The sequence below is a fragment of the Elaeis guineensis genome, chromosome 13 (assembly GCF_000442705.2).
Source record: "Elaeis guineensis isolate ETL-2024a chromosome 13, EG11, whole genome shotgun sequence".
NCBI classification, from domain to species: domain Eukaryota; kingdom Viridiplantae; phylum Streptophyta; class Magnoliopsida; order Arecales; family Arecaceae; genus Elaeis; species Elaeis guineensis.
Genome location: NC_026005.2, coordinates 863551 through 888882, shown reverse-complemented (window position 1 = coordinate 888882; position 25332 = coordinate 863551). Strand labels below are relative to the sequence as shown.

Genomic DNA, 25332 nt, shown 5'->3' with positions numbered 1-25332 from the left:
TTTAATTAAGGATGAGTGAATTTAAAGTTACCAGTTTTTGATTCTGTTGAATTATAAAGATGTGTGGTTATTCTATCCGGGCAAGTAATAAAATTTATTAAAATACATGAATTAAATCATAACATTTGAGAAAATATTTCTCACATTAATATGAAAAGAAAGTACAGAAGTAAAAATCCGCATCGAATTTATATGTTTCAAAAAGGAAGAGAAGAAAAAAAGAAAGAGACCTGTATCAGGTCCATACATCCTGAGAAGAAAGAAAATTTTCTATTAGATGATCACTGACACATTGGAGCTCTCCTTGGTCGGTTCTTTTTGGGCTTGCTCTAATTTTTTAGTAGTATCGATGGTAATAGGCTCTGCGACTGGGATGGGCTCTGGTTTTTTGCTGGTCTCAAGAACTTCAATCTCCACTAAAGGTACCATGGACATGGGCTTCGCGGCAATGGCTTCAATTGTGTTCACCTTGGTAGGAGATCAATCAGATTCCTTCGCTAGCTCCACTATTGCTTCGGAAAGCGACTTAAGATCCCCCTTCATGCCTATCTTAATGGCCACCTTTGGAGTGACCTTGGAGATATCTATCTTGGGGTACAATTTTTTGATCAAGTTGCGACACTAATTGAAAGCGTAATTGTACGCACCCTTAGAGCTCTCGGATACTTCATCCTCGAACTCTTCGGAAGCTTTATATAGTTCCACCACTTTAGCCACCTTCTCCTGCTCCTTTTTAACTTGTCTCTTTAAGGCCTCTATGGCCTTCTCGTGAGCCTCATTGGCCTTTTCCGTCTCTCTAAGCCTCGACTCCAATTTCTTATTCTTCTCGATGATAGTATGCAGATCAAAAAGCTTCTTCTCCTGTTCATTAACCTTTTGCTGAAGATCCAATAGGTTTTGATTTTTCTCCTTCAGTGCCTTCAGCTTTTCTTCAAGTTGATATTTGAGTCTCGTAGTGAGTTTGAACTCCTTTTTATTCTCCTCCTGGAGAATAATTAGATTGGCATCTATGGCCTCTTTATTCTTTAACAGGTAGGCCATGTTCTGATACATAATATTGAAGTCAACGATGACCTACAAGATAAAGATTCAGATCAATCATTCATTGAAGTGAAAAAAAAAGGAGAGAAAAAAAAAAGAAAGAAAAACTCACATACATGAGCTGCTCGAACCCGTGGTTGGTGATCTCCTCAAGTTTGTTTTTTCGATGTGCCTCCAGATCGACAGTCGGCATCACTGATTCGAGAAGATCTCGACCTAATCGGGCCTACTCCAGGAGTGATATCCTTGTCACGACGTCCCCCTCGACCGAGCTCGATGGGGCCCCAGAGGTTGTCGGCTTGCACCCGATCTCTTTGGAAGATGATGCAGGTCGGGCAATGTTATTCTTTATCCTTACCATGGCGGGTTGATGAGGTGGGGGTTCCAATGATAAGGCCCAAGAAGAATTTTGTGGTCCTCAGGAGGCTTCATTCCTCCCTAAATTAGTCAGAGAAGGGGTTGCTGAAGAAGATCGGGATGCCACCTAGGCAGGGGAGGCACCGCACCTTTGACTCTTTTCGATGCAGAATCGGTAGCAGATGGTTTTGGTTGATCTTTTCTCTTCCTCTCTTCTATCTTCATCGGATTGAACTTCATTTCTGCATTAGACAAGCATTTCAAAATAATAAAAATAGAAAAGAAATGATAAAATTAAAGAGTAAAATACTTTGATCTTTTCCTAAGGAGAGTACAGGCTGATACTAGCATCATACAATGCCTGATCATTTATCAAAAAAATAACTTGAATGTTTTAATGATAATCAGGGTTGAATGAGCCACTTCATCCCTGAAGAAAATTTCATCATTGGAGTTATGTTTGATATCCGGACACCTTCAGAAAGTCCTAAAACCATATGGAATGGAAGTCTGGACAAAAAAAATGGCTTTTCCAGCCGTGAATCGAAAAGGAAAGGTTAGGTCCAAATTTATGATTTTTTCGAAGTGAAAAGTACTACCAATCTTTCTCACTTGGATGTTTTTTTAAAAAGATCAAGGATCTAAATAGAAAAATCTTAAGATCTATGTGAAGGAAGTTACACATGATTATAAATACTCTAATCATCCTAATTGCATTGAAAGTTATTTGAGTGGAAAAAATCCTATAAAAATCAAAGACATTGCTGAAAAAGAGATGCAGTAGGAACCACAGGCCGGATCGAAGGGAGTCATCGTGCTATGCAGCCCTCAGAAGGTTCAGATATCCGACCTTCTAGATCCGGTACTATCATCTCATACTCATCGAATATGTCATATTTATTCTTAAGAGTTATGAGGTTCTCCTCGATCAAAACAGATCCCTCCATTTCTGGACTGAAGTAGTCCGTGAGACCATGCACAGAAGATTCTACGCTGTGATTCAAACTTTTCTCACCTATGGAACTGATTTTGGGGTCCTCCTGAGATAAATTTTCTACCTAATCTATGCTGTGATTCGACCTAATCTGTGAGTCGCCTACAGTCTCTTTCCCTTTTTTACCCATCTTGGACATATTTCTCGAGGAAAAATATAGGGGAGGAACGAAAAGAATCGAAAGAGAAAGAAAGACTACCCTATAGCTGAAAGAAAGCAAATGAGGAAGGACCGATATCTAAGAGACAGATGAAATCCTCCCAAGAGATGGAGAATGAACTCTTTTTCCTTCTGCTCTGGTGAAGCTTTTCGCTATCTCTGATGACCACTCAATGCAGAAAAGCTTCAGAAAATAGTTTGGCAGCACCTTCGCATAGTGACAACAAAAATGAATAGTGACCAGGGGAAAAAAGTTTCTTATAGGCAGATCGATGGTCTGGATTAACTAATCTTCTTACCGATTTATGACACCTAACGTTAATTCGACGCTCGATCAGACGGTGGTTAAATGCACCTCCTCCCAGATTTAGCCACGACAGACTGATCCATGCCCAAGCTGATAAGCCAATCAGATATTGATGGATGGCGCACTCTTATTTGATGTTTTCAAACCGTCTGTCCAAATAATAATGGTAGAAGATTTGGTGGATCATTTTCTGAAAGGTCAGATCTCTTCATTTTTAATCAAGTAATTAATTTTTATGCTCTTGAGGTATGGCGCATTTATTTCAGATGGCGGCAACACCAATCTGAAAAGTTTCGAGATAAAATACGAAGACAAGACCTCTTGATCGATGAAAATCGAATCAAAAATTTAAGTACGAAAATAAGATCTCTTGATCGGTGAAAATCGAATCAAAAATTTAAGTATAGAGATAAGATCTCCTGATCGATAAAAAATCGAACTAAAAATTGAGTATGGAGATAAGATCTTCTGATCGATGAAAAATCGAACCAAAAGTCAAATGTGGAGATAAGATCTCTTAACCTGTTAAAGTCAGATCAAAAATTCAAATACGAAGATAAGATCCTCTGGTTGGTAAAAGATCAGACCAAAAATTCTAACTCGGAAATAAGATCTCTTGACCAGTAAAATCTGGTTTCTATGGCAAATGCCTTCCAAATTGATGAAAATCCAACCTTATGAAGATACTTTTTACTTCCTAGTCCGATCAGAAAATTGTCACCTCAGATATAGGAAGTGGAGGGTAAAGTGTTGGTACATTAAACCAACTTCGAGATATGTGGCATAATCATATGAGATCAAAGAGACGTCAACCTAAAAGTGCCAGGTCCCAGCAGACCAATTGACCTGTTAGCCAATTCAACTCGGGCTTTCTTCGACTTTAATGAAGAACGCCCTTGCATTCTGTCCGGATGACATCTCGGCTAACAAAAAAATATTCAGGTCGGATATTTACCGACCTGAACCCCGATACCTCACTACCTGAGATGAATGTTATGATATCTCTATTTCATTTTAGTCATCTACCGAGGTGAACTATTATGATGACGGATTTAATCATTCTACAAATATTCATGATGGTTTCCTCAACTAAGCCACAGCTGGCCATGATCTCATGTCCAGCTCATATGCACAGCTGTGCGCAAGCTCACTTATAGGTGACTCTCTAACCGCCTAAAAAACTCCTCTAATAGCCTAACAAATTCTGAAATGGTCTCTTCAATCTCTCTATAAATAGAGAGCTAGGGATTCTCTTTTGGTAAGTTCTGCTCTTTGAAACTAGGAGAGATTTTGCTGGTAGAAAATTAGGTTAGATTTTTTGCTTTCATCCAGTTCTCCTCTAGTTTCACTCAATCTTTCTTGCTCTTCATCATTTTCCACCTATGTTCTCAATATTCGAACTGACTTAAACATCGGAGGGTCAAGAACTGGAAGATTCTTATCTAATTTTTTGACTGATTTTTGTAGATTGAAGGAATTTCCACAAAATCGTAAGGACCATTTTAGTCTAGCTTCACTCTAGATTTTGAGCCTTGCAGCAACAATTATCATGATTGAAAAAATAAATAACAGTTACATTTTATATGTATTAGGGAAGTTTCACCATTCATATGTATAGCTGTCTGAGCTTGGTGGTCAGGAATAGAATTAATCATGGACAGGACCTCGGATTTATACTCTATTCATTTTTAATCAGATTTCTAACCTGGCCTGCATAAAATTTAACATTTTTTAGACTTAAATCCGGTCCGTGATCAGACCTAGCCGGGAACAATCTGTATTTAGGTATAAAGTTTTGAAACATAACAGGTCTCATAGTCGAACTAGTCGTCGAGGCCACTTATAATGCTTTGATTGTCTGGATTTAATGATATTATCATCCCGTCATGCCACATAAAACGAGTGATTGAGTGGCAAGAGAGTGACGATTGGTAGCTGTAGTTATTCACGGAGCTCGAAGACAAAGGCCGAGGTCTCGTTTCCTGCAGTTCCAGTTGCCGGGAATGGATGATAGTCATGTGGAGCGTACAAGATATGGTAATAGCTGAGCTCGGATCAGCTCGAATTTTGAAATTTTAACCAGATGGCAGTGAAACTAAGGTTTGGATCTGGAACTCGACGAGCGACAGGATGTGCCCCACTCAGTCAGGGATGCGGATCATGCCCAACTTTAAAAACACGCTACTGGGAGAAGGCTTTTCTGCAGGAGAGGTCGCCTGCGCGGAGACAACTCAGGAGGCCGATCTGGGGCAGCAATTATACATCCAGTGGAAAAGTGAGACCTTGGTCATGTCAGGCTGGGACGGATGAACTGGGGTTTCCAGAGACTGCTGGTTAAGGCTTGGCCTTCCCTGATTCGACCTGATGTGACCTCCCGCTTCACCCAAGACCAGCTCATACGCACACCGTCTATTCCTAACAGCGCAAACTGATCCAGCACTATGCTTGACAAACCATGCATCTGGAAAAAATTTGAATTGGCCTGGCAAACACGGGGGCCAAGCCAGTCTACTTGGATCACTAATGTGGTGTCATCTTGGTATGAGCTAAATTAGACTTGAACTAGCTTGCTAATAGGTTGCAATTGCACCACCTGAACTTTCTAGTTGGTGTATTGCGCTTGCTCGCATCATTTGAGCACTTATTTGTCATATGTTGTAATTATTACTTGGACGGAAGAACAGAGCTTCTGATCGCCCACAACCTCACCCAAAAATCCTAACCAGAAATTATTACTTGGAGCTTTTTCGTCATGCTTGAGTACCGATGACGCTTATAGCACATGGCTAATGTCTATTGAAAATATATTTGCACATGTCCTCACGCTCTTTCTATTCAAACCTCACCTCTATGTCTTCACCATGGAAAGAATCTAATCCAGTTACAAAAATTACTATAGGCTTATGAGCAGCCCCAAAGATTTTGTAATGTCTCTCGTGAACTTATAACTCGATTTTTGATATTGTTTATGTGCGAAGGCATGTGTTTGGTCCGGCATTGCTCGCACACTTGGAAGAATTAATATAGGTACTTAATTAAACAGGGATGAGGGCCATCGATATAACTTTTGTCTAGGTTTTCAAACTGAGATTTTAGATTATTGCAGACACTATCTGGTCAAACTCAAGCCATAATCCTTGTGTGAGGGAGACATTCAAGCACGGATCCTTTTAGGGCTAACCACAAGTGACATGCAGTTAGAAAGGTTATGGAAAAAGATTAGGATTGCATATAGGCTTATGCACTGGGGTTCCTTTTATTTTTTGTGTTTTCTCGGTTAAATTATAGTTGTCTTTTGGTCAACCTGGATGTTTTCATTTTTAGCATATGCCCTCTAGCTTCTGATTGTTATCTTTGATGTTTCGGATTTTGACTTGCATTTATAAGTACCTTGTTTATGGCTTCAACATAGGTAAGACGTGCCCATATTTAGAGAAAGTTGTTTTCCACCAGGGAAGATGAGGCCATTTGACGCTTTGATCTCTCTGTATACGACTTGAGGCTGTGGTACCGTGCTTCCACCAAATATGCTATCTTGTTTGGGTTCCTGTTGGTTAATGGACTAGGGAAGAAACTGGTTTATTTGTGTCGGACTGATGATTAACCTGTAAACTACATGACCCTTCGGTTTGGTGCCTTTAGGCTTGTCTATGTATCTCCATCCTGCTACTTGTCCCCACAGGACTGGGGCAGTGATTGGTGGTCTGTTCAATTACTTTGGTTTTTTTTTTTCAGAAAAAAAAAAAAAAAAAACGCACGCAAAAAGCAGTCAAAGTTTCAATAATGACATCATGCCATCATGATAGAAGCCCATTAAAACCATTTTTAAACATTACAGCACTTCAATTTTGTAAACATGATTTCTACAATGATTATTATAACCATGTTAGAATATGATGGACATTTACAAAAAATAATCATATGATTTTCTGAGACTCTACATACGACCACTTTTGGATGAAAGAGATGGAAAAAATTTTATATAAAAAATAATATTTTATTAGGAAAACAAAGCAAATGAAAATAAGGTGTTCTTGTCGTAACATGTTGTCATAACACAATAATGTTCTGTAACAGTTGTTTTTTTTTCCTTATCGTCAATAAAGACAAAATGGAGGAAGCCGGAAACTGTTGTAATGGCAATTATAATATCATAACTAATATAGGTCGGATCCGTTGTCTCAAAATTTTCGTCTGGTGGTTCAGCTCGCCTAATTAAGAAGTGACAAGTGTTCCTTAAAATCAGCGGCCAATAAAATCTTCAATTTATTAGTAAATTATTATAGTCCAATATGATCTCGATCTATCCAGAAAAGATACAGATTCATCAATGAACAGATAAAGCAAGCACTTAATTTATATCATAAAGTATATCTTCACCAATCTAACCAATTGACAAGGAAAGAGTCTAACTACTCATCCTGTAATTTTGTGGTCTCAATCACCAAGATTCTAACATTCAGTCTCTATAAATATTAGGTATAGAGGACTCTCAGGTATAAAAAGAGAAAATCCTATATGTCTTCTCCCTCTTTCATTTTTTTCTTTTTTGTTTTCCTCTCAAAACTCTATAAAACTAAAATATGGTATTTCAACCCGTCTCTTGAGCCCACTACCACAAGATACTAATCTTACTTGTCATTTCGCTTGTTTTTTTTCCTCTGCCATTATCGGCCTTTGCCACCACCGCGACCACTATAACCGAAATTATTACTGTATAAGTTTTGGTTTTGGCTAAAAAACAGAAAAATAGTTTTTTTTCATGAAACCTGAAAAATGTAAGTGAAGCCAATTGAACCTAAATTAACTGCAACTCTATTAATTTACAATACCACTTAGAAATACTTGACAAAAAATTTTGGTTTTCTAGCCATTTATTTTCAATACCTTATTGAAAAATTTCCGCCTATATTTGAGCCCCAAACAGGCATGTGCCCCTTCCCCAATAATATTTAGGACATATTTTGATTCTGAATAGGAATGTCAACAGGAACGGATGCCTGAATATAGGTGATGGATCTAAAAATTAAAAATCATTTGGTTTTGATTTTGGTTATAGTTTTGATGATTCTTCGATCTGAAACCGAACTTGAAATTGAACCCAACATGAACCTGAAATCTAACCTAAAATGGGACATACCTGTATATTTAGTTTAAATCCAAATTACTAACTCCATGAGAATAGCCATCAAATAATCCTAGCTTCCTATTCTACTCAAATTTGTTATTTATATGTGAAAGTTTTGAAATAAATAAAAAAATTAAATGATTTTTACTTTTTTAATTAGTTTTGTGGTTTTCTTGGGTGATGATTATGATTTTTTATTTCATAAACTATTTGGTTTCAATTTCGGAGGATGGTAGTCAATTGTAATTTTGATTTTGATTTTTAAACTAACTGCATCAAATTTACTCTGTTGGCATCCGTAATTCCGGAGTCGCATGCAATTGATCCAATTTGTAGCCATAATGCCTGGACGGCTCAGTCAAATATCAAAGCATCTGCTAGGTTTTGTCTTTTTTTTTTTTTTTTTTAAATTGTCTCTATATTTGTTTCATTTGAAGAAATTTGATGCTCGGAACGAGAGCGAACTCTTCTTCCGCACAACGTCACAACTTCCAATTTGTAGCTGCTGAAGTTGGGACTGGGAGTCTTGATCCTAAACTGTGAAGTTTGAAACATTAGTGACCGAGCAGAAGAGTAGAAGAGTCTGAGACCAGAGGCCTTGATAAAACAAAAGATATACATTTGTCGGCTTCTAAAGTTCAAAAGGTCGTTATGATGTGACTCGGTGAAGGAGGGAGCCTCCGTGGCTTTGGAATCGAAGGCCAAATTCTTAATTATAAGTCCGTACCATATATGGTAACTGGTTCGAAAACCACCCTATCTTCATGTTTCTACTAGCTGACAGCGTGGCTACGGATCTAGCTATCACCCGTCGTCATATTTTATAATCAAGGCAGGATTTAACGTCTCTCTCTCTCTCTCTCTCTCTCTCTCTCTCTCTCTCTCTCTCTATATATATATATATATAATATGTATGACTTTACGTATGTGTACGTAGACACATACATATTATATATATATATATATATGGTGTATATATTAAATATTTTTATTTTTCTCAATTAATTCACACATATCATCACAAATGTTCAATGAATTGGGAGATTTTTTTTTAATCTACATTGCATTATATTTTTGAAAAGCTAACAAAAGTGTTTTCAGTTATTTAGCAATTAAGATTTGAATGATAATCTGTTGTAATAAAATATAATGATATCATGTAAACTTTGCCGGTTACCTTCCAAGGGGCTTGGCCTCTTACCCTGATGCTGAGGCTCCGCTTGGAATCTTTAGGCGGTGCCACGTTTTGGACGGTGACACGCCCATCTATAACGCCTACTGTCAGCTCTGAGCTGAGTTGACCCAATCATTAGTACCCGGTAAAAAAGGACAGTTAAAAAACTGAGAAGAAAGAGGGATAAAACGGCTCACAGGTGCAGGCGAACGTCACCGAATCACCGCCTCCCATGCTCCTCCACGTGAGGTCCCACGTCTCTTCCCATGGCCGGCAAAAATTTTAATGCAAGTCAGTCCGGGACTGGTAGCGATTTGTTACTGAGATCATTCCGTTTTGACAACCATCAATTAAAAAGAATTCAAAAATTAGTGAGAAAAAAGTTATAATTACCGCACCTTTTATTTTCCTAATCCGACCACACGAGCCGTGAGTAGTGCCATGACCCCTATCTCTGCTGCAATCCTCCGCCTCTGGATAGGGTAGCGACTGTTGCGGGGAACCTGCACTACTTAACACTTCAGAGAAGGTAGGACTTGCGATTGCACCTATTTTTTTTGGGGGTTTTCAGTAACCAAATGAAAGTATCAGGCACTCTAAAAAAAATCTGTCATCAAGATGACCCTTGTACAGCACACCAATTCTCAATTGCCATGGGAAACCGGTGCTGTGAGCGGGGGGAAAGGAAAAAAAAAAAAAAAAAAAGGTGCAGGCTAGCAGTGCATTTTTATCGAAATCCTTCTACTTATCTCACATATATTTTAATAAATTTTAATAATTCTATAATTTTTTAAAAAAATTTTAATTAATAAATTATCATAATATCCCACTATTGAACATTTTCTTTTGACAAAACGGTTACTCTTCTATACAGAATCAAGTCCAACATTAAGAGAAATACGAATAACTATGGAAAGAAGGGATTAATGGATAATAGCATCAATTGGTTTGGATTGGTCCACTCATTCTTATTTCATCAATCAAGATTAGGCTAGAAGAAAAATTATTTAACAAAGATCGAGAATGATCAAATTAATAGTGTTCAATAAAAATCAAAATAAAGATCAACATGCCACTTCACAATCAAAGATCAATTTGATTAAGTAGCTTCATCTAATCAAGATCATTAAAATATAATAATTTTATAGAGATTATCAAGAGTCAGACCTTGTAATATTCAACAAAAGCTTGGATGATGTCGGCATGTTAAGCGTTCAAGGCCCTCTACCAGAATCAAATCGGATTCAAAGTAACAAGATGGCTCATTGGATTCATAAATCATATAGAGAGAATATCTTAGAAGAAAAAAATTAATAAGATAAAATATGATCGATTAATAAATACTATCCAACATCCTGATCGATTTGATCAAAGCGATTTAATCTGAATTACTATACAAATAATTCAATAAAATCATGGATGATAAAATTTAACGGTATCTATTCTGATCAAAATGGGTACTAATACACTGTCCGACAATCGCATATCAAAACTCTCCTTGAAATTATTTATATAATAAAATTATTTAATATATTACATCTCTTTATCTTATTTTCATAATCCAAATAAATATTAGTATTAAAAAATTTAAAACAAGTACTAATTATATAATAAGAATTAATATAATTTTATGGGATTAATAATTTATTGCACTAATAAATATAATGAAATAAATTAATAATTAGATTAAATTATCCAAATCCCTCTTGAGGTTTGGAATAATTATATGATCCTACCCAATGTTTCAAAAATATACACATAACCCCTTGATCAAATATTAAAAATTTAAATTTAAAAAATAAAAAATTATAAGATATTTTAAGACTCAAATAAATTAAATAGCAATGATATTGATAAAAATTATTAAATAGATTGATAGTTAATTTAACAAAAAATATTCATAAGAGATTATGTGCCATGAACATAGCAAAAATTAGATAGTAAAATATATATTTTTAAAATATTAGCTAAAAATCTGTAATTATCTCAAATTTCGAAGGAGATTATTGTAATTTATCCTAATAATTAATATTAACAAAATATTAATTATATATTAATAAATATATTAATATGTTATTATAATATATTTTATATAATTAATAAAAATATTTTTACCGAATATATCAAAGATAATTTTTGTATGACATGGTCAACGATCGTAAATATATATGGAATATCAAATAAATTACTTGTAGATACTCGAAAATATTTAATCATTAGATCATAGCATGTCAAATTTCATCTAAAAAATAATAATAATAACATACCAAACATAAGATCATTGAAGATCAAATTATCTTGAAATAATAATCACCAATGATTTGAGATCACTTTGATAATTTCATTTAGACCACCAAACACCGTTGAGGTTGAAACAAACTCATCTCCTCTCCCCGCCAATATTACTAGCGTCGATTCTTCCAGCAGTTTCCAATCAAACAGAAACAAAATGGAAAACATAAAACATGATGCATATTAACTAAAATAAATGATTCTAGAAAGCAATGAAAGTAAGCATTTATTGTTCCATAGAACAAACCCAACCATCACACTGTCAGTCGGTACATGAACACTAAAACATGCCCCATCCCGAGCCTGTACGAATACAGTCAGATACATGCGTATAAGAGCACGAGCACAACATAAGAAAAGGCATCAGGTAACAACATACATCTGTTACCACTTTCTCTGACTTCAAAAGAAAACCAGCAGGAGTCGACCAGCACATACTCTGGTACATGAAAAGAGGATGTCTGCAACACTTTATCACCAGAACCTACATCTACATCCAGATTCTTGCCAGAGTCGCAATGACCAAAATCTAGAGCTCTAAATAAAAGAGAGTTTGAGAAGACAAAAGACAGACCTCTGAGAACAGATGCTTGGATGTAAAGATGCAAATAAACTAACGTACATAAATCACTCAAAAGGAACAAAAGATCAATTAGAGATATTTAGTCTGAAAACTTTCTCGAGGAAGCAAAAGATCCAATCGTAAATCTGCGGGACGTGGAATAAATGCTTAGATGGTTACGTGGACATATGACTGTGCCCTTTATGGGAATCAAAGAACTAATGCAACGCGGATGAGTAGGTGAGAGAGATCCACATAGACAACTAGTCCTAAACACTAGAATGACCGTCATCTATATCATGCTAGGGACGAGAACAGAGATAATCAGAAAGGAGCAAACCAACATGGGTGGAAGCTTAATCTACAAAATAGAACTCTTGATTCTTAATTTACAGCAGATGACAGAATCTCCTACTATATATACATCTATCCTTCAAAATAGAATATGATATATCTCACTTATTTCTGACTGTCTATGCGGCCTTACTTTACCATGGACCTGTTAGTGTCCTTCTCAAGCATCGTTTCTTAGGTACATGCTGCTGATTGATTATCTCCAAGACCTGTTGGCACAAAAGTGATCTCTCTTAATTACAATGGTTAATTTAAGAGATATTGCTATGGAAAGGCAAGTACACATCAACAGAAAACAACAACGAACAAGAAAGAGAATAAGAGAAAAATGGATAAGACATCCTTTCTCAACTATATAATAATGCAAATTAGATTTCCTCATTGATGTGTGTAATATCGCAGACATCCGTTAAGCATTATCAGTTTCCTTTTAACAAATTAGAAACCTGCTGCTTCTATAACAAGATTTCTGGAACTTTCAAACATTTCAGGAGATTATTCTGCAAAACATATCAGCAATCTAGAATCAGAGGTAAAACTTGGCTAAGTTGGTTGAGGAGAAAAACAGATTGCTGTTAACTTTAACATCTGCATCTATCATTTAAGGTGATTGATAATTGAATTAAAAGCAAAGTATCCAAGTCCAGCCCAGAATGGAACATTTCAAAAATTTTCAATTTTCCACTTATTTGCTACGACAGAGGTGAAAAAATGGAAAGAGGTAACTAACTTCTTTCATCCTTGTCTCATGCAGTTCCTAATGAAAATCAAACTTCCACTATATTTGGGTGAAGCCAGAAAATCATTTTTTTTTTGTTTTTAATATTGATGACAGAAAGCAAGAACATAACAGAGATGGATTTGGCTTCATTATTTTATTTATTGAAACACCTATTTCGAGCACTATTATAAGTTCTGACCAAGATCTATTCTTCATTCTTAAGAAAGAAACAATGAAATAATAGGAGATCAATGTCATAGTCCTACATCGACTGATAAAAGGGTGTCACATGGGTGTATTAGCCTGACCAGTCCACCCAACAGTATATGCTGGCTAAGTCTATGACAGATGATACCAGAGCCAGGCCCAATATGCATCACAGCCTTAATAGTCATACAGGCACCTCACTGAAGAATACTGGGATTGAGTAGGACTCGGTAGTATTGTGCAGGACCTGGGCCATTGGTGGGGCCCCTCTCGAATGGTCCTAAAATCTGAGTGTGTTTGTCCACTTATGACAAAATGGTTTCAGTTCAGCTTTATAGATTATTTTATTAAATTTAAAAATGCATAAGTAAAAATACTAACTATACATGAATTCATTAAATTCTTGGTTAAACACTTATCATGTTTACAAAATCAGGCATATATTAGATAATTCAGAATTTTAATTGTGTTTGACACATGCAGTGACCATTGTTTACTCAAGGTAGAGGCTGGATACTTCGATTCAATTGACCAAGACTATTTGGATTATATTTGATAAATATAACTCCAGTCTAATGTGCTTTTACTGTTTAGTTACTTTAGAATGAATATAACATGGCCATATTTATTGAAAAGGGTGCACAAATTAAAAGGCAGGCACATGCCCAAGAATTCCACTAAAAAGTTTCTTTTCATAGTTACTTGTGAAAAGCAAATACAAACTGGGTGCTGTGATGGCTGAAGATCAAAGTAGGGGGTACGTAGGATCTATGGGCCCATGCCTAGGGAGTTAACACTATAATCATAGTGATTAGAGTTACTATGAAAATGCTTCTGTTGACATAAAATGAAAGTACTATAACTTTCATGCATGAGTTTGAAAGGCTGAATCTTCCATGACGATGGTTATATCGGATGACCTAGTGCAGGGTCAACAGCGCAAACGAAAGAATGTGTTTTTGTTTTTTTTTCCAATAAACCAAGGGGAAATGCTTTAGGTTCTTTTCATGATAGCGGCAAGGACTTGCATGAGAATACACCTACCAAGCCTTGTTACATAAGTGGTGACATTTGGCAGGTTACCAGCATTTTAATGAGGTTTAGTGAACTATCCACAAAGGATCAATTATGGAAACAGCTTGATTTCCAATAGCACCATGCTTCTGGTATTTCCTCTGTTAACTGCATTCTTGCCTCTTCTTCCAAACATGTCAGAATTGCAAAAGCTCTTCCTACATGTATGTTAGCCTTGTTCATGGTTGTTCCTCCATGCATAACATTTAGGATGTAAACAAGGGCGGGGATTATAGGGCAGTATTACAAAGGCATTCAAACTCAGAAATAAAAACATGAGCAAAGGAAATACATGGGATAATGCTCACTATAGGAACCTGTATACAAAGCTCTATCACAGCACTGGTTCAATTTCCAATACCAACTCCCATATATTTTCATTGATATTTTAAATATAACCTTGCATGATCTTCCAACAATGTCATGAAATCAGTTCAGTTCTTTCCTGTATGAATATTAACCTTGCTCGTGGTTGTTCCTCCATGCATGACATCAAGATGCAAACAAGGCCAAGGACTATAGAATGGTACTAGAGAAAGCATCAACCTTATAAACATAAGCGTGAGCAGGGGGCAACAATGGGGAATAGCTTATTGCAGAAACCTGCATAGAAGTAGCTCAAACTTTATGCGAACACAGGAGTTTGGGAAGCACGTGCCTTCAAAGATATATCAGAAGAAAAAGTTATGGACCTTTTGAGTGGAGTTTCATAATACATAATCACAAATTGGTATTTTTCAAGACAAACATCATAAATTAAACTAGAAAGTTGGGGGAAAAAAAAACATTATATATTTTCATTAACCTGTGGTTGTTAACAAAATATGGCCAGATAAATTGATCAGAATATTAAAGTGGGTCAAAAGCACGAGGAAGTGAGTGTGGTAGTACTGTAGCAACTGGTTAGAGATTTGGAGGTACATAAAGCACCAAAGATTCTGACTTTAAATTATGCATAACCCATCCACCCCAACCTCAAGTTCAAAGAAACAAAAAGGTTCAAAAACTCTGTCAACAGCTTAAGTACACAACATGACCATAAAAGGAAATAATTCCACAAAATCTAAATCGTGCATCCCTCATGAATTACTCAATAAAAATAAGGTTGTAAACTTGTAATAGCTCAACTGATGATAACAATTAATAGTTTCTTAGCATAAGTGTCTTAAAAGATTGTAGGCAGAAGATGTCAAAGCAGGAACTGCCTGGCACTTATGTAACCAAAAAGAAAACTAAGAAAATGAATATGATAAACCTATAAATAGTTGAAATCCAACAAATGGAACATAACATATCAAATATGATTTGTAAGTTGACGGAAGTATCAACTTGGCAACATTCATTAAGTGATAAATCAATCTCATCCTCCATATTCAAACATGATGCAAATCATTAGTGTAGGCAGCCTAGGTAGCCAACGCTGCTGTCTTTTAGAAAATCTTAACTTGACTTTGGCTTTTCAAATAGTTACGCTTCAAAATAAAAAGTAAGGCAGCACAAGCATTGCTGTCAACTATTTTTGGTTCTTATTTTATTGCATTAATGTTGAACAAATGCCACTCAAAAACATTAAAAAAAAAAAAAATTTAGATAACACCTCAAACATCATCACTTCCCAATTCCTTGGTTATCACCATTAAGACACAGAATGCCACACTTCCTTGGGTTAATTTAGGAAGAACCCCTTGAAACATTTCCATGAAATGGGCCCAAGCTTTTGAATAGACATGGAAATAGACATTATGCATATGATTCTATAAATTATACATATTATCCAAAATGGAACTAATCTATCATAACTTAAAGTAACCTTTTAGAAATAAGATAAGAGGTGTATGTTAAACAAGTAGACCCAGCCTAACAATATGGGCATCCAATGTAACGGTATGCCTTTTTGCGACATCATCTAGATGTGATTGATCCAGTGTAACAGTATGCCTTTTTGCAACATCACCCCAGTAACAAGTAGACAAGTTGGATGAGATACCCATAAAAATGGGAAAATGGGAGATAAAAAGATGAATACAGATATCAAGTAGTCCTCAACATATATCATGGACTCTATAATATAACATGTTAACATGACTTTGATTCATCCACTCCACAAAATCATCACCTTCTTTAAATGAAAATTGAAGGTAAAGGGAAAACCTTGAAGAAATGGTCATAACAGGTTGATGGACTCTCAAAAACACACACGCACGCACACCCACATATATACATATACATATATATACATACATACTTATATATATATATATAGACACACACATATACAAATGTATATATATATACATATACATATGTCTACACACACACACACACACACATATATATATTGATATACATATATATAGATATAGATATAGATATATATAGATATAGACATATATATATATATACACACACATATATATATATACACACACATATATATATATACATATATACATATATATATACATATATACATACATACACACACACACACACACACACACACACACACACACACACACACACATATATATATATATATATATATATATATGTATGTATGTATGTATGTATATGTATATGTATATGTATATGTATATTCAGGTAAGTAGTTTTATAGAGATACTGAATCAAGACTATTAGATGGCACCATTTTTTGTGTTCCTCTAATATCCCAGTAGCATCAAATCACGAAGAAAAAAAGCCAGAAGTAAATTATAACTGCAGCCACCCATATAGATTTTTATCTAAGTATATTTCAGTATAAAAAGGAAAATAATGAGAACAATTGTTTTGGATCACATATTAGTCCTCAGATTTGACTAAATGCTATGGTGATTTTAAGTAGAATGATAGCATTAATTTCAGAGTTCTTAACTGTAGACATGAAAATCTGAACTACATCAATACCATATCCAAATTGTAAATACCAAAGCTCATTCCTGAATTTGCATCAACATCTAATTCTACTTAACAACTGCATATCACAGGTCAGCAGACACCAATGAATGGTGGCATAGTGATGCAACTAGCTTTCAGACAACAAGCCCTGGGTTAGATCAATTGTGGACCCAAAATAGGCTGATGGTCCAAAAATATGGGCCTGATGTTTGCTAATTCAAGCAAGAACTCAATAAGTGCAGATTTGTCCATCTTTTCTTACAACTTAGTTGAAAGAAAACAGAATGCTCCAACCAGTTACCTCAGGAAGAATATCTCGTTTATCTTTTCCCCAATATATAACCAGACTTTTCTGAAATCATTACATACGTTTACTGATTAGTTGCAGATGAACTGAATGGATTAAACTTGGTCAATAGGGTTTCGACATAATTGTTTAAAAGAGGTCTGCTCTGCTGCCATAGGAGAGATTCAGTTGTTTGAAATGACACAAAAGGGTACAGATCCTTATCTTTTCCATCGAGTCTCTTAGTCAATTTCTTTCTTTTTATCCTCTCTTTAGTCTCCTTAGAAAATCAAGCTGTGTAAAGCCACAGCACAAACCTGGTCTTGGATACCCTGTTCTTTTTGCAGCATTAGAAATATCCCCTATAAATATCATTTTCCTATACAACTTCAGTTTCACCTCTAATGTTGGAAACCTTTAATGAGCCCTAATTCTCAGGATTTTTCTTAAAGGAATACCCCAAAAACCATCAAAACCTCCCTCACCCTTCAAAAAAGCCTTAATATAACGGCAATTGTCAAATATTTTGAACCTAGCTCGAGTCATTTTTGCGGTCCATGGAATAGCCACATTTAATTGTCCAAATCTGAATCACAGAGCAGCTGGTGATAAAAAACCAAATAACCACCACTCTCAAATCCTTAGCATTTCATCAAGGTATGCTTAATCTCCATTATTTGTGGCAACATCACATGGTTGTGCATTTTCCTACAATTCATATAAATTCAACTGTGAAAGATTCCCACCTAATTAACAGTTTGTCAAGAAGTCATCTGCCCTACAATCTTCTAAATCCTTTAAGTCCAGCAAGAACTATGTTGTCCGCCAGATGAATATGCATAGCACCATTATTCTGACAAGCCATCTTTTACCTACTTAACAAAATTCCTAAGCTACTAGTTGCTGCACAACACCAACTCTATCATTGTATCAAGAACTACTGTTTAAACTAATGCTTTGTTGATGAAAAGAAACTATTCAAAGAAAAAGTTCTCAATGCATTTCAACATGTTTAAAGATCACAGCCTTTTCAGACAATAGAAAAGTTTATCAGTTGATTATAAATTCTCATTAACTGTCACCTACTGCAAATTTAGATATGCAATAATATGTTATCTTCCTTACATTCTTGGTTCCCAACTCATTATCACTGCTTGCATTTTTTTTTTTTTTTTTGCTCTATTTTCTATGGGGGTCAAAAGGAAGGAGAGGTGGGGAGGGGCGGGTGTAGATATTAGACAAAGTGTCTGATAAAATCATGTAAACAAGAAAATAATATAGTTGTTAAGAGTATAAAGCCAAAACATAATCATTAGTAGAACTTGGAACTTCTATTAATTCAAACAAACTAATTTCATTTTTTTTCCTTAAACAGCACTCTAGACTCCTTTTTATGTCTTGTTGTTCTTCTGGGAAAAGGCTAAGCATGATATTTTGGACAAAGATAGCACATAGACTTGGAATGTTATCTTGTAAAAGAATTTTTAACCCTTATGCATACTCTAGCCTGACTCCTGTTGATGGCCAAATATACCTATTCCTTGCTTTTCTAGGAAAGGCTGCTTTAAAAACATCCTGAAACATGCTCTAAAACGAGATACACTCTCTGAATCATCAAACAACTTACTTTCTTATCACTGTTTAAACAATTAAAACCAATGAAACCTAAGCACTTAGGTCCGAATATCGTATACTGGCGGCACAGTCAGCTAATTTCAAAACCATGGTGCAAATCTCAGTATGAAGTTTTTGACAAAAACCCAAGTTTAAGTGCAAGAATCATGCTTCTAAGGTCCACAACTCCATAACTTTACTCTGATAAGGTGATAGAAAGCATTTGACAAATTGTTTCTTCTTCTTCCTCAAGCTTCAGTTGATGTTTTATGAATATTGGACTAAGCACACAAAATTCATACCCTATATGAGAAAGAGATCTATTGCAGCAGCTAATCAGCAAACAATAACAAGACAAATTTACAGATCATTCAAACTAGCACCAGCAAAGGAGGAGGTGAAAAAAGACAGAGGGAGATGAACCCATCTAACTCCATGTACCTGCAATCTATTGGAGTAGATAAGTAATCTGCAAAGTTACATGCAATATTCCTTAAACTTTCACAGGTTAGAGCAATGTGATTTTCTTCTCTCAATAACCCAGTATTTCTCAGTAAAGTTTTATAAAGTGTCACTTTATTTTCACAAAGTACCAATTTACCAAAGGTATTCGACAAGAGCAAATTACCCTATGCGTGTATCCAAGCTTGCCTATTGGAATTAGGTAAGTGACTGTCAAAAGCAAAGCCGTTATTAAATCTATCATTCATGAAAAAGGAGTATTTCATGGATAGTTGTTTAATCATCAACCAACACAAAAGGTATTCAAAAAGATTGTCTAGTACATACTGAGTTGACAAGCACACTCCCACTTTAGTTAATGTACATCTCTTTTTTTGATTCTCCATCCCCTACTTTAGCTAATGTCCATCCCTTGTTTTGCTTCTCTATCAATAAAATAATGTCTAGCAGAGAACCAAGAGGGTAAATGCACTAGCAGAAAGAGTGTATTACATGGGTAAGCCTCATGGACTCAAGCAAGTATCCCGCCACACTAAGGCATTAGCATTAATATCATATACAATTGATAGTTAGCTGGACTTAGGAGTTAGGATGGAGTAATCCAACCTAAAGACTCAAGAAAACAACAGACTAGCAACAGAACTAAATAATCCTCTAACACAGAAAAGTATAAAACTATCAACTAAAATAATAATAAAAGTTCCCACTGATCATTTGAAAGAAACATATCATTAAGGTAATAACCAGATAAGTTTTCACAGCTATTAGAACCTATTAGCAAAATGCGCCAACTTTTCCATAAGAAATGAACAAGCAGTTGCTTTAAAGATAGGTCAAGTTACCTTATTTTTCTGCATCTCCATCATCTCTTCCTGCAAATATGGAAAATATAAGGTTCTAAACTTCATGTTTCCAAATATTTGGAAATTTAGCCAATAAAAAACAATATGTAAATTAATGGAAAAATAATAGCAAAAAGCACAAAGGTACTAATTTTGAATATCATGGCCATCCATTATGACTTTAATTGATTTATCTAAATCAAAATCAGATTTCCCGAATCATGCTAATCACCCCAAATCTATAATTATTAATTGAGTACAGTAGTGAACCTTCACAATTATTACCATCTTTCAACTGTCCCATTTGCAATGAATGGCACAAAATTAGTATCCAACGTTGATAAGATCAGGATCTAGACTCTAGTCATAAATAGTAGAGAGTGCTAGATTCAATTGGATCGTGGATAGCAAGATTTATTTTGATTTCTTTTAGAACATTTAGATATAAGAGAAATACAAAAATTGAAGTATGACTCGATGATAAAGTAAATGAATAGAGAACAAAAAAGAATACATGCAACAACTATAATGTTCACCACATATATTTTGTTTCGTTATTCAAGAAATTAATATATTATCTATCAATCAAATTACCCTTTAGGTAAAATGTATCTTTAAAAGAAACCAAAGACAAGTCTTGTAAAAATACCAATATTTCCATCTTGTTTTGAATACCACGAACTCTAGTAACACATTTGCTAATTTTACTACTCAATACTTACTGGTGACTATTTTACTACTCAATGCTTACTGGTGACAATTAACCTAAAAGCGACATGGTCACATAAATTAGAACCTACCCATGATTTAATATGTAATTAGCATAATCAAACTGGAACTATGATCCAAATGAGTGTATGGTTCATTATATGGATCTGCCTCTCCATCCTACACTGATCCTGATCCAAGGATGGAATCTGAATTAATTAAGACTATTTTGATCCAGACCACTAGTTCCAGATCATGAATCATAGGATTTTAACAACAATGTTCGTATACCACTCCACATAATAGGCATTCAGGTGGGGACACAAATATCAGCCACCTAATGGAGTATCAAGTTGCTTGACATTTCAAACATATTTAGGAATTAAAACTTACAAGAAGAGATTTGAGATGGATGAAATCTAGAAGGGCAGCTCTCACATTACCAAGGAAAGGAGATTTTTGAGAGATGTTGAGAGTTTATAAGGGACATATCAGCATGTAATAAATAATATAATAATAGATAGGAAAGTATTGGTATGTTCCCTGCCATAAACCAACTATGATATATTGGTGACAAGCAAATATGGATTCCTTATATGAACAGATATACTTGAAAATTTGAGTAAGAATGACACACACTAAGCAAACAAAAGGTACCTGTTTCTTCTGCAATTCCTGGTTTAGTTCTTTTAGTTTTGCTACTTCAGCTTCCAACTCCATAGTATAGGCCTGAAAAAAATATTAAAGATAAAACCTTAATATCAGAGTAAGAACGATATAAGGGTTCAGATTTTGTCTACTCTGGTAAATAATTAAGTAACCAGGTAGTTTCTCCAATGTTATATTCACACTCAATGTAGTAGTACTAAGTGCATAACCCGCACATCACATGGATAACTGTTACCATGTTCTAAAAAGGCATCTACTTGATTCTTAATTACACTTTGTGCTTAGAAAAAATGAAAATGCAGCTCTCTTAATTATGTGCCAACATTATTTTAGGTCACTACACCATTATGGATGTCAACCTTTGAACATTAAAGCATAGTAAAGTTGCTGAGCATTAACAAGAGTATTGATTAAAACCTACTGTTAGTCTCTAACTTTTTAGAAGAGATCTTTCAATAGGAAGAGGGAACAACTGCTCCTCTCAGAGATTCTTAAACTTGAGATGAAGCAGCAGGTTGTTATGAAAGTAATGTCAATTAAGGTGGAAGCAGAAAGATCTAAAGTGATAGGACACATAAAAACATGAATTATAGCCTCTTAGAATGCATCATATTCTGATTCAGAGCGTGTTAGACCATGTTGCACAGTGCTTTTACAGTAGAAGCATAAACTCATCAGATATTTCCCCCCCCAAAAAAAAAAAGAACTCTATAGTTAGCAAACATAATGTCACTACTATAACAAAGCATGAATTCTATATTTCTTCGTCCAAACTAAGTACATGTAAAACAGAGAAGTGTGGGAAAAAAGAACCAAATCAGATAACAAATCATGCAATACATTCAAGCAGCACCTAAATAAAAAAAGAGGAGAAAGAAAAGATTACCTGCTTACGTGCACGTGATCTCGCAGCAGACTCTCTATTCTTGATCATTCTCCTCTGTCTCCTCTCCACTACCTTCTCCACTGCCCCGCTGCATTTCCTCCCCCTAAGGCCCCCGGTGAACATATATGGAACTGGGGACAGGGATGACAGGTTCCCATTGCCCTTGCTAAGCCCATCCGTCGGCATCTGGTTCACTGGGGAACCCATGGCTGCAACTGTAACCCCAGCTCCCCCCACACCAACCACGCCAGGCATCATTCCATTGTTCATACCCTGATCTCCAATCCCCATGACTCCATCCCCTATCAACCCCTGTGGTGTCCCCAAATCAGCAGTATTTCCCAGAGGCAGAGGAGCTGCATATGGCCTCGTCCCGGTACCCGGCATCGCTAAATTGGCACCGGAGCTGTTGGGAAATGCGTTTGTCACCACGGTCCCATTGCTCAGACTCGTCTGAGGGAACCCGAGAGCAGGCCCGGTATTATTGTTTGAATTCGGCAACTCTCCATAAAACACATTGCTGTTGGTATTGCTGTTGTTACTGCTATTACCAATCGGCCTCGGCACCCCTGGCTGAGTCATGTCCTCTCTAACAACTCCAGCTCTCACTAGAAATTCCTCGAGGGTCATTTCCCCGAGGGTCGGTTGCCGCTGCTGGTGGAGGCCGGTGCTGATGCTCGAACCCTGGCCGCCCTCCCGGATGAAGTCCCTCCACACCTCGTCGACCGTCTTCTGGCTGAGAGTCCGCGGCAGCGTCAGCGAGCCCTGGCGCTGGAGACCCGTTCCGGCCACGCCACCGTCGATGCCCCCGCCCACGGCTCCGCCAAGTGCGGCGGCTATGACCTGGCTCTCCTCCGCGGTCCAGATGTTCTTGACGAACTCGTCCATGTTCATCGACCCGAAGTCCTTCCCGTGCCCGCCGAGCGTGCTCTGGAACTCGTCGAACGTCAGCGAGTATACCGACGGCTGCCGCGCCAGCGGCGGCGGCTGCCCGTCCCTCCCGTCCGACGACGATCCCATGTTCTTGAAATTCATCCTCGATCCCCTCCCCTCCTCTCTATGTAATCAACCGATCCTTATTTACCCAACAACGCGTTAGATATACCTAAAAAAATATCCCCTGAATCACAACAAAATCCGCAAAAAGGAAAATAAAATTCAGATCACCCGAGCAAAGCAAAGAATCTTTCTCCGACCACATGATCCAGATTGAGTTAAATTAAGAAAAATAAGAAACAATCATCCCACCAAACCCGAACCCTAGCTCCAATCCATGTACTTAACCCACCCCCCACCTCTAATGGCAAAGATGAAGGAGATGATTTGAAAAGCTACGTATCTTGGAAATTTTAGTTAAATTAACAACTTGGAGGTAAATTGGAATCTAAGAGATCTTTATTGCCAAAAATAGAAAGAATATCAATTATTATGTCCCAAGAACTTCGAAGATTTTTTTCTTACTCGTTTAAAGAGTCGCGAGAGAGACCTGTGTTTTGGTGTTTAGTTGAGGGGCGACCGCCTGCGCTAGCTTGGCTTCCTGAATTGCTGCGGATCGATCGCGGCGTGGGAGAGGCCAGGTGTCGAGCTCGGGGGCAGCGATTTATGGCGGAAAGGGAAGCGCCCCAGCAACAATAGAATAATGCGGGGCGTGCCGCCGGGCGCCCCACGACGTGGCGGGTTAGGAGACCGCAGGCGATGGTGATGTGACCGCAGCCAATGGAAGCAGGATATATGGAGCGATCAGGGCCGTCGGTCTGGCGTCCCGACAAAATTCTTGGACGATCGGATTTCCACTCCCAGTTTTTTATTCGCACGCTGATGCGGGTGGGATACGTGGTGGGATCTGCAATCGAACGGAGAAAACGATCGAAAATGGATACAAACACCCTACTTCTGGTTCTTCGATGCGATTGGTGGGTGTTTGCGCTGGTGACTTTTATAGGGTTCTCTCATATCTGGGTGTTGACAGGCGCTAGCTGATAGGATTTAGGAATTGATGCTTGGAAGTTCATAACGGTGAAGGGATCGCAAGTGCTTCGTTGCGAACCAGAACCGGACCTAACTTTTTGTGGTTGACCTGGGTTGAGCCCGGTTAACAACAAAGGGCAAAATGCCAAAACCATGCTGCACCACTTTGTTCACCGCTCTTTATTGTTCTTCATTGCCTTTTTTTCCGGTAATTCATCCATTGCTTTCCTGCTTTGTTTGGCATAGGTACTGGTACAATTCACACAAGTTGATGCGATTTAGTAAGATTTGAGTCATCCATCTCGCAAATCATGTGAAAAAGATAAAAATATTTGATGTATGTTTCAAGCAAAAATCTTAGTTGCCAAGGTGATTTATATGTGATTTGACAAGCTTTGATTCCTGCATTTAAAATTTGTTTTCTTGGACAAAATCAAAAAAAACAAGGCCAGGAATCAAAACTTGTTTTCCTTGAAAATCAAAATCTAACGTCTCTACGAGTTGGAGAAAAAGAGAGAGATTATGAAAAAATCTCCTCCTGTGTAACCGTGTGTTTGAGGAACAAAAATACAAAACATATTTTTAAATTATATCATATACAAAATACTAAACATATTGAGAGATAAACA

General features: G+C 36.6%; 1 protein-coding gene and 1 long non-coding RNA gene across 6 annotated transcripts; both read right to left on the bottom strand.

Annotated features, from left to right (window-relative positions):
- Nucleotides 1-9085: 9085 nt before the first annotated feature.
- On the bottom strand, nt 9086-9884 carry LOC140853218 (uncharacterized). The gene is made up of 3 exons (XR_012136205.1): nt 9559-9884; nt 9358-9480; nt 9086-9278 (listed from the first exon to the last, which is right to left on the bottom strand). It is a non-coding gene; the product is annotated as an uncharacterized lncRNA (long non-coding RNA).
- Nucleotides 9885-11652: 1768 nt separating this feature from the next.
- LOC105060907 (bZIP transcription factor 46) lies at nt 11653-24403 on the bottom strand. Of its 5 annotated transcripts, none has more exons than XM_010944771.4 (5): nt 24222-24403; nt 22736-23855; nt 21838-21909; nt 20473-20502; nt 11653-12577 (listed from the first exon to the last, which is right to left on the bottom strand). In XM_010944771.4, exons 2-5 carry the CDS (start codon nt 23768-23770, stop codon nt 12503-12505), a joined length of 1212 nt encoding a protein of 403 aa, XP_010943073.1. In that variant the 5' UTR covers nt 23771-23855; nt 24222-24403; the 3' UTR covers nt 11653-12502. The 5 variants fall into 5 exon arrangements, with proteins under 5 accessions (XP_010943073.1, XP_073103620.1, XP_010943074.1 ...); XM_073247519.1 differs by having other exon boundaries at nt 22736-23840; nt 24222-24359; XM_010944772.4 differs by having other exon boundaries at nt 24197-24345.
- Nucleotides 24404-25332: the final 929 nt, after the last annotated feature.

Bases quoted from the DNA above. Each gene is read 5' to 3' on its own strand.
- LOC105060907 (XM_010944771.4), bottom strand. From the start codon at position 23,770: ATGAATTTCAAGAACATGGGATCGTCGTCGGACGGGAGGGACGGGCAG. The intron at 20,503-21,837 runs GTACCTTTTGTT...CCATATTTGCAG, and splicing joins AGGAATTGCAGAAGAAACAG to GAAGAGATGATGGAGATGCA. The intron at 12,578-20,472 runs GTAACTTGACCT...TTGTGCCAACAG, and splicing joins TGGAGATGCAGAAAAATAAG to GTCTTGGAGATAATCAATCA.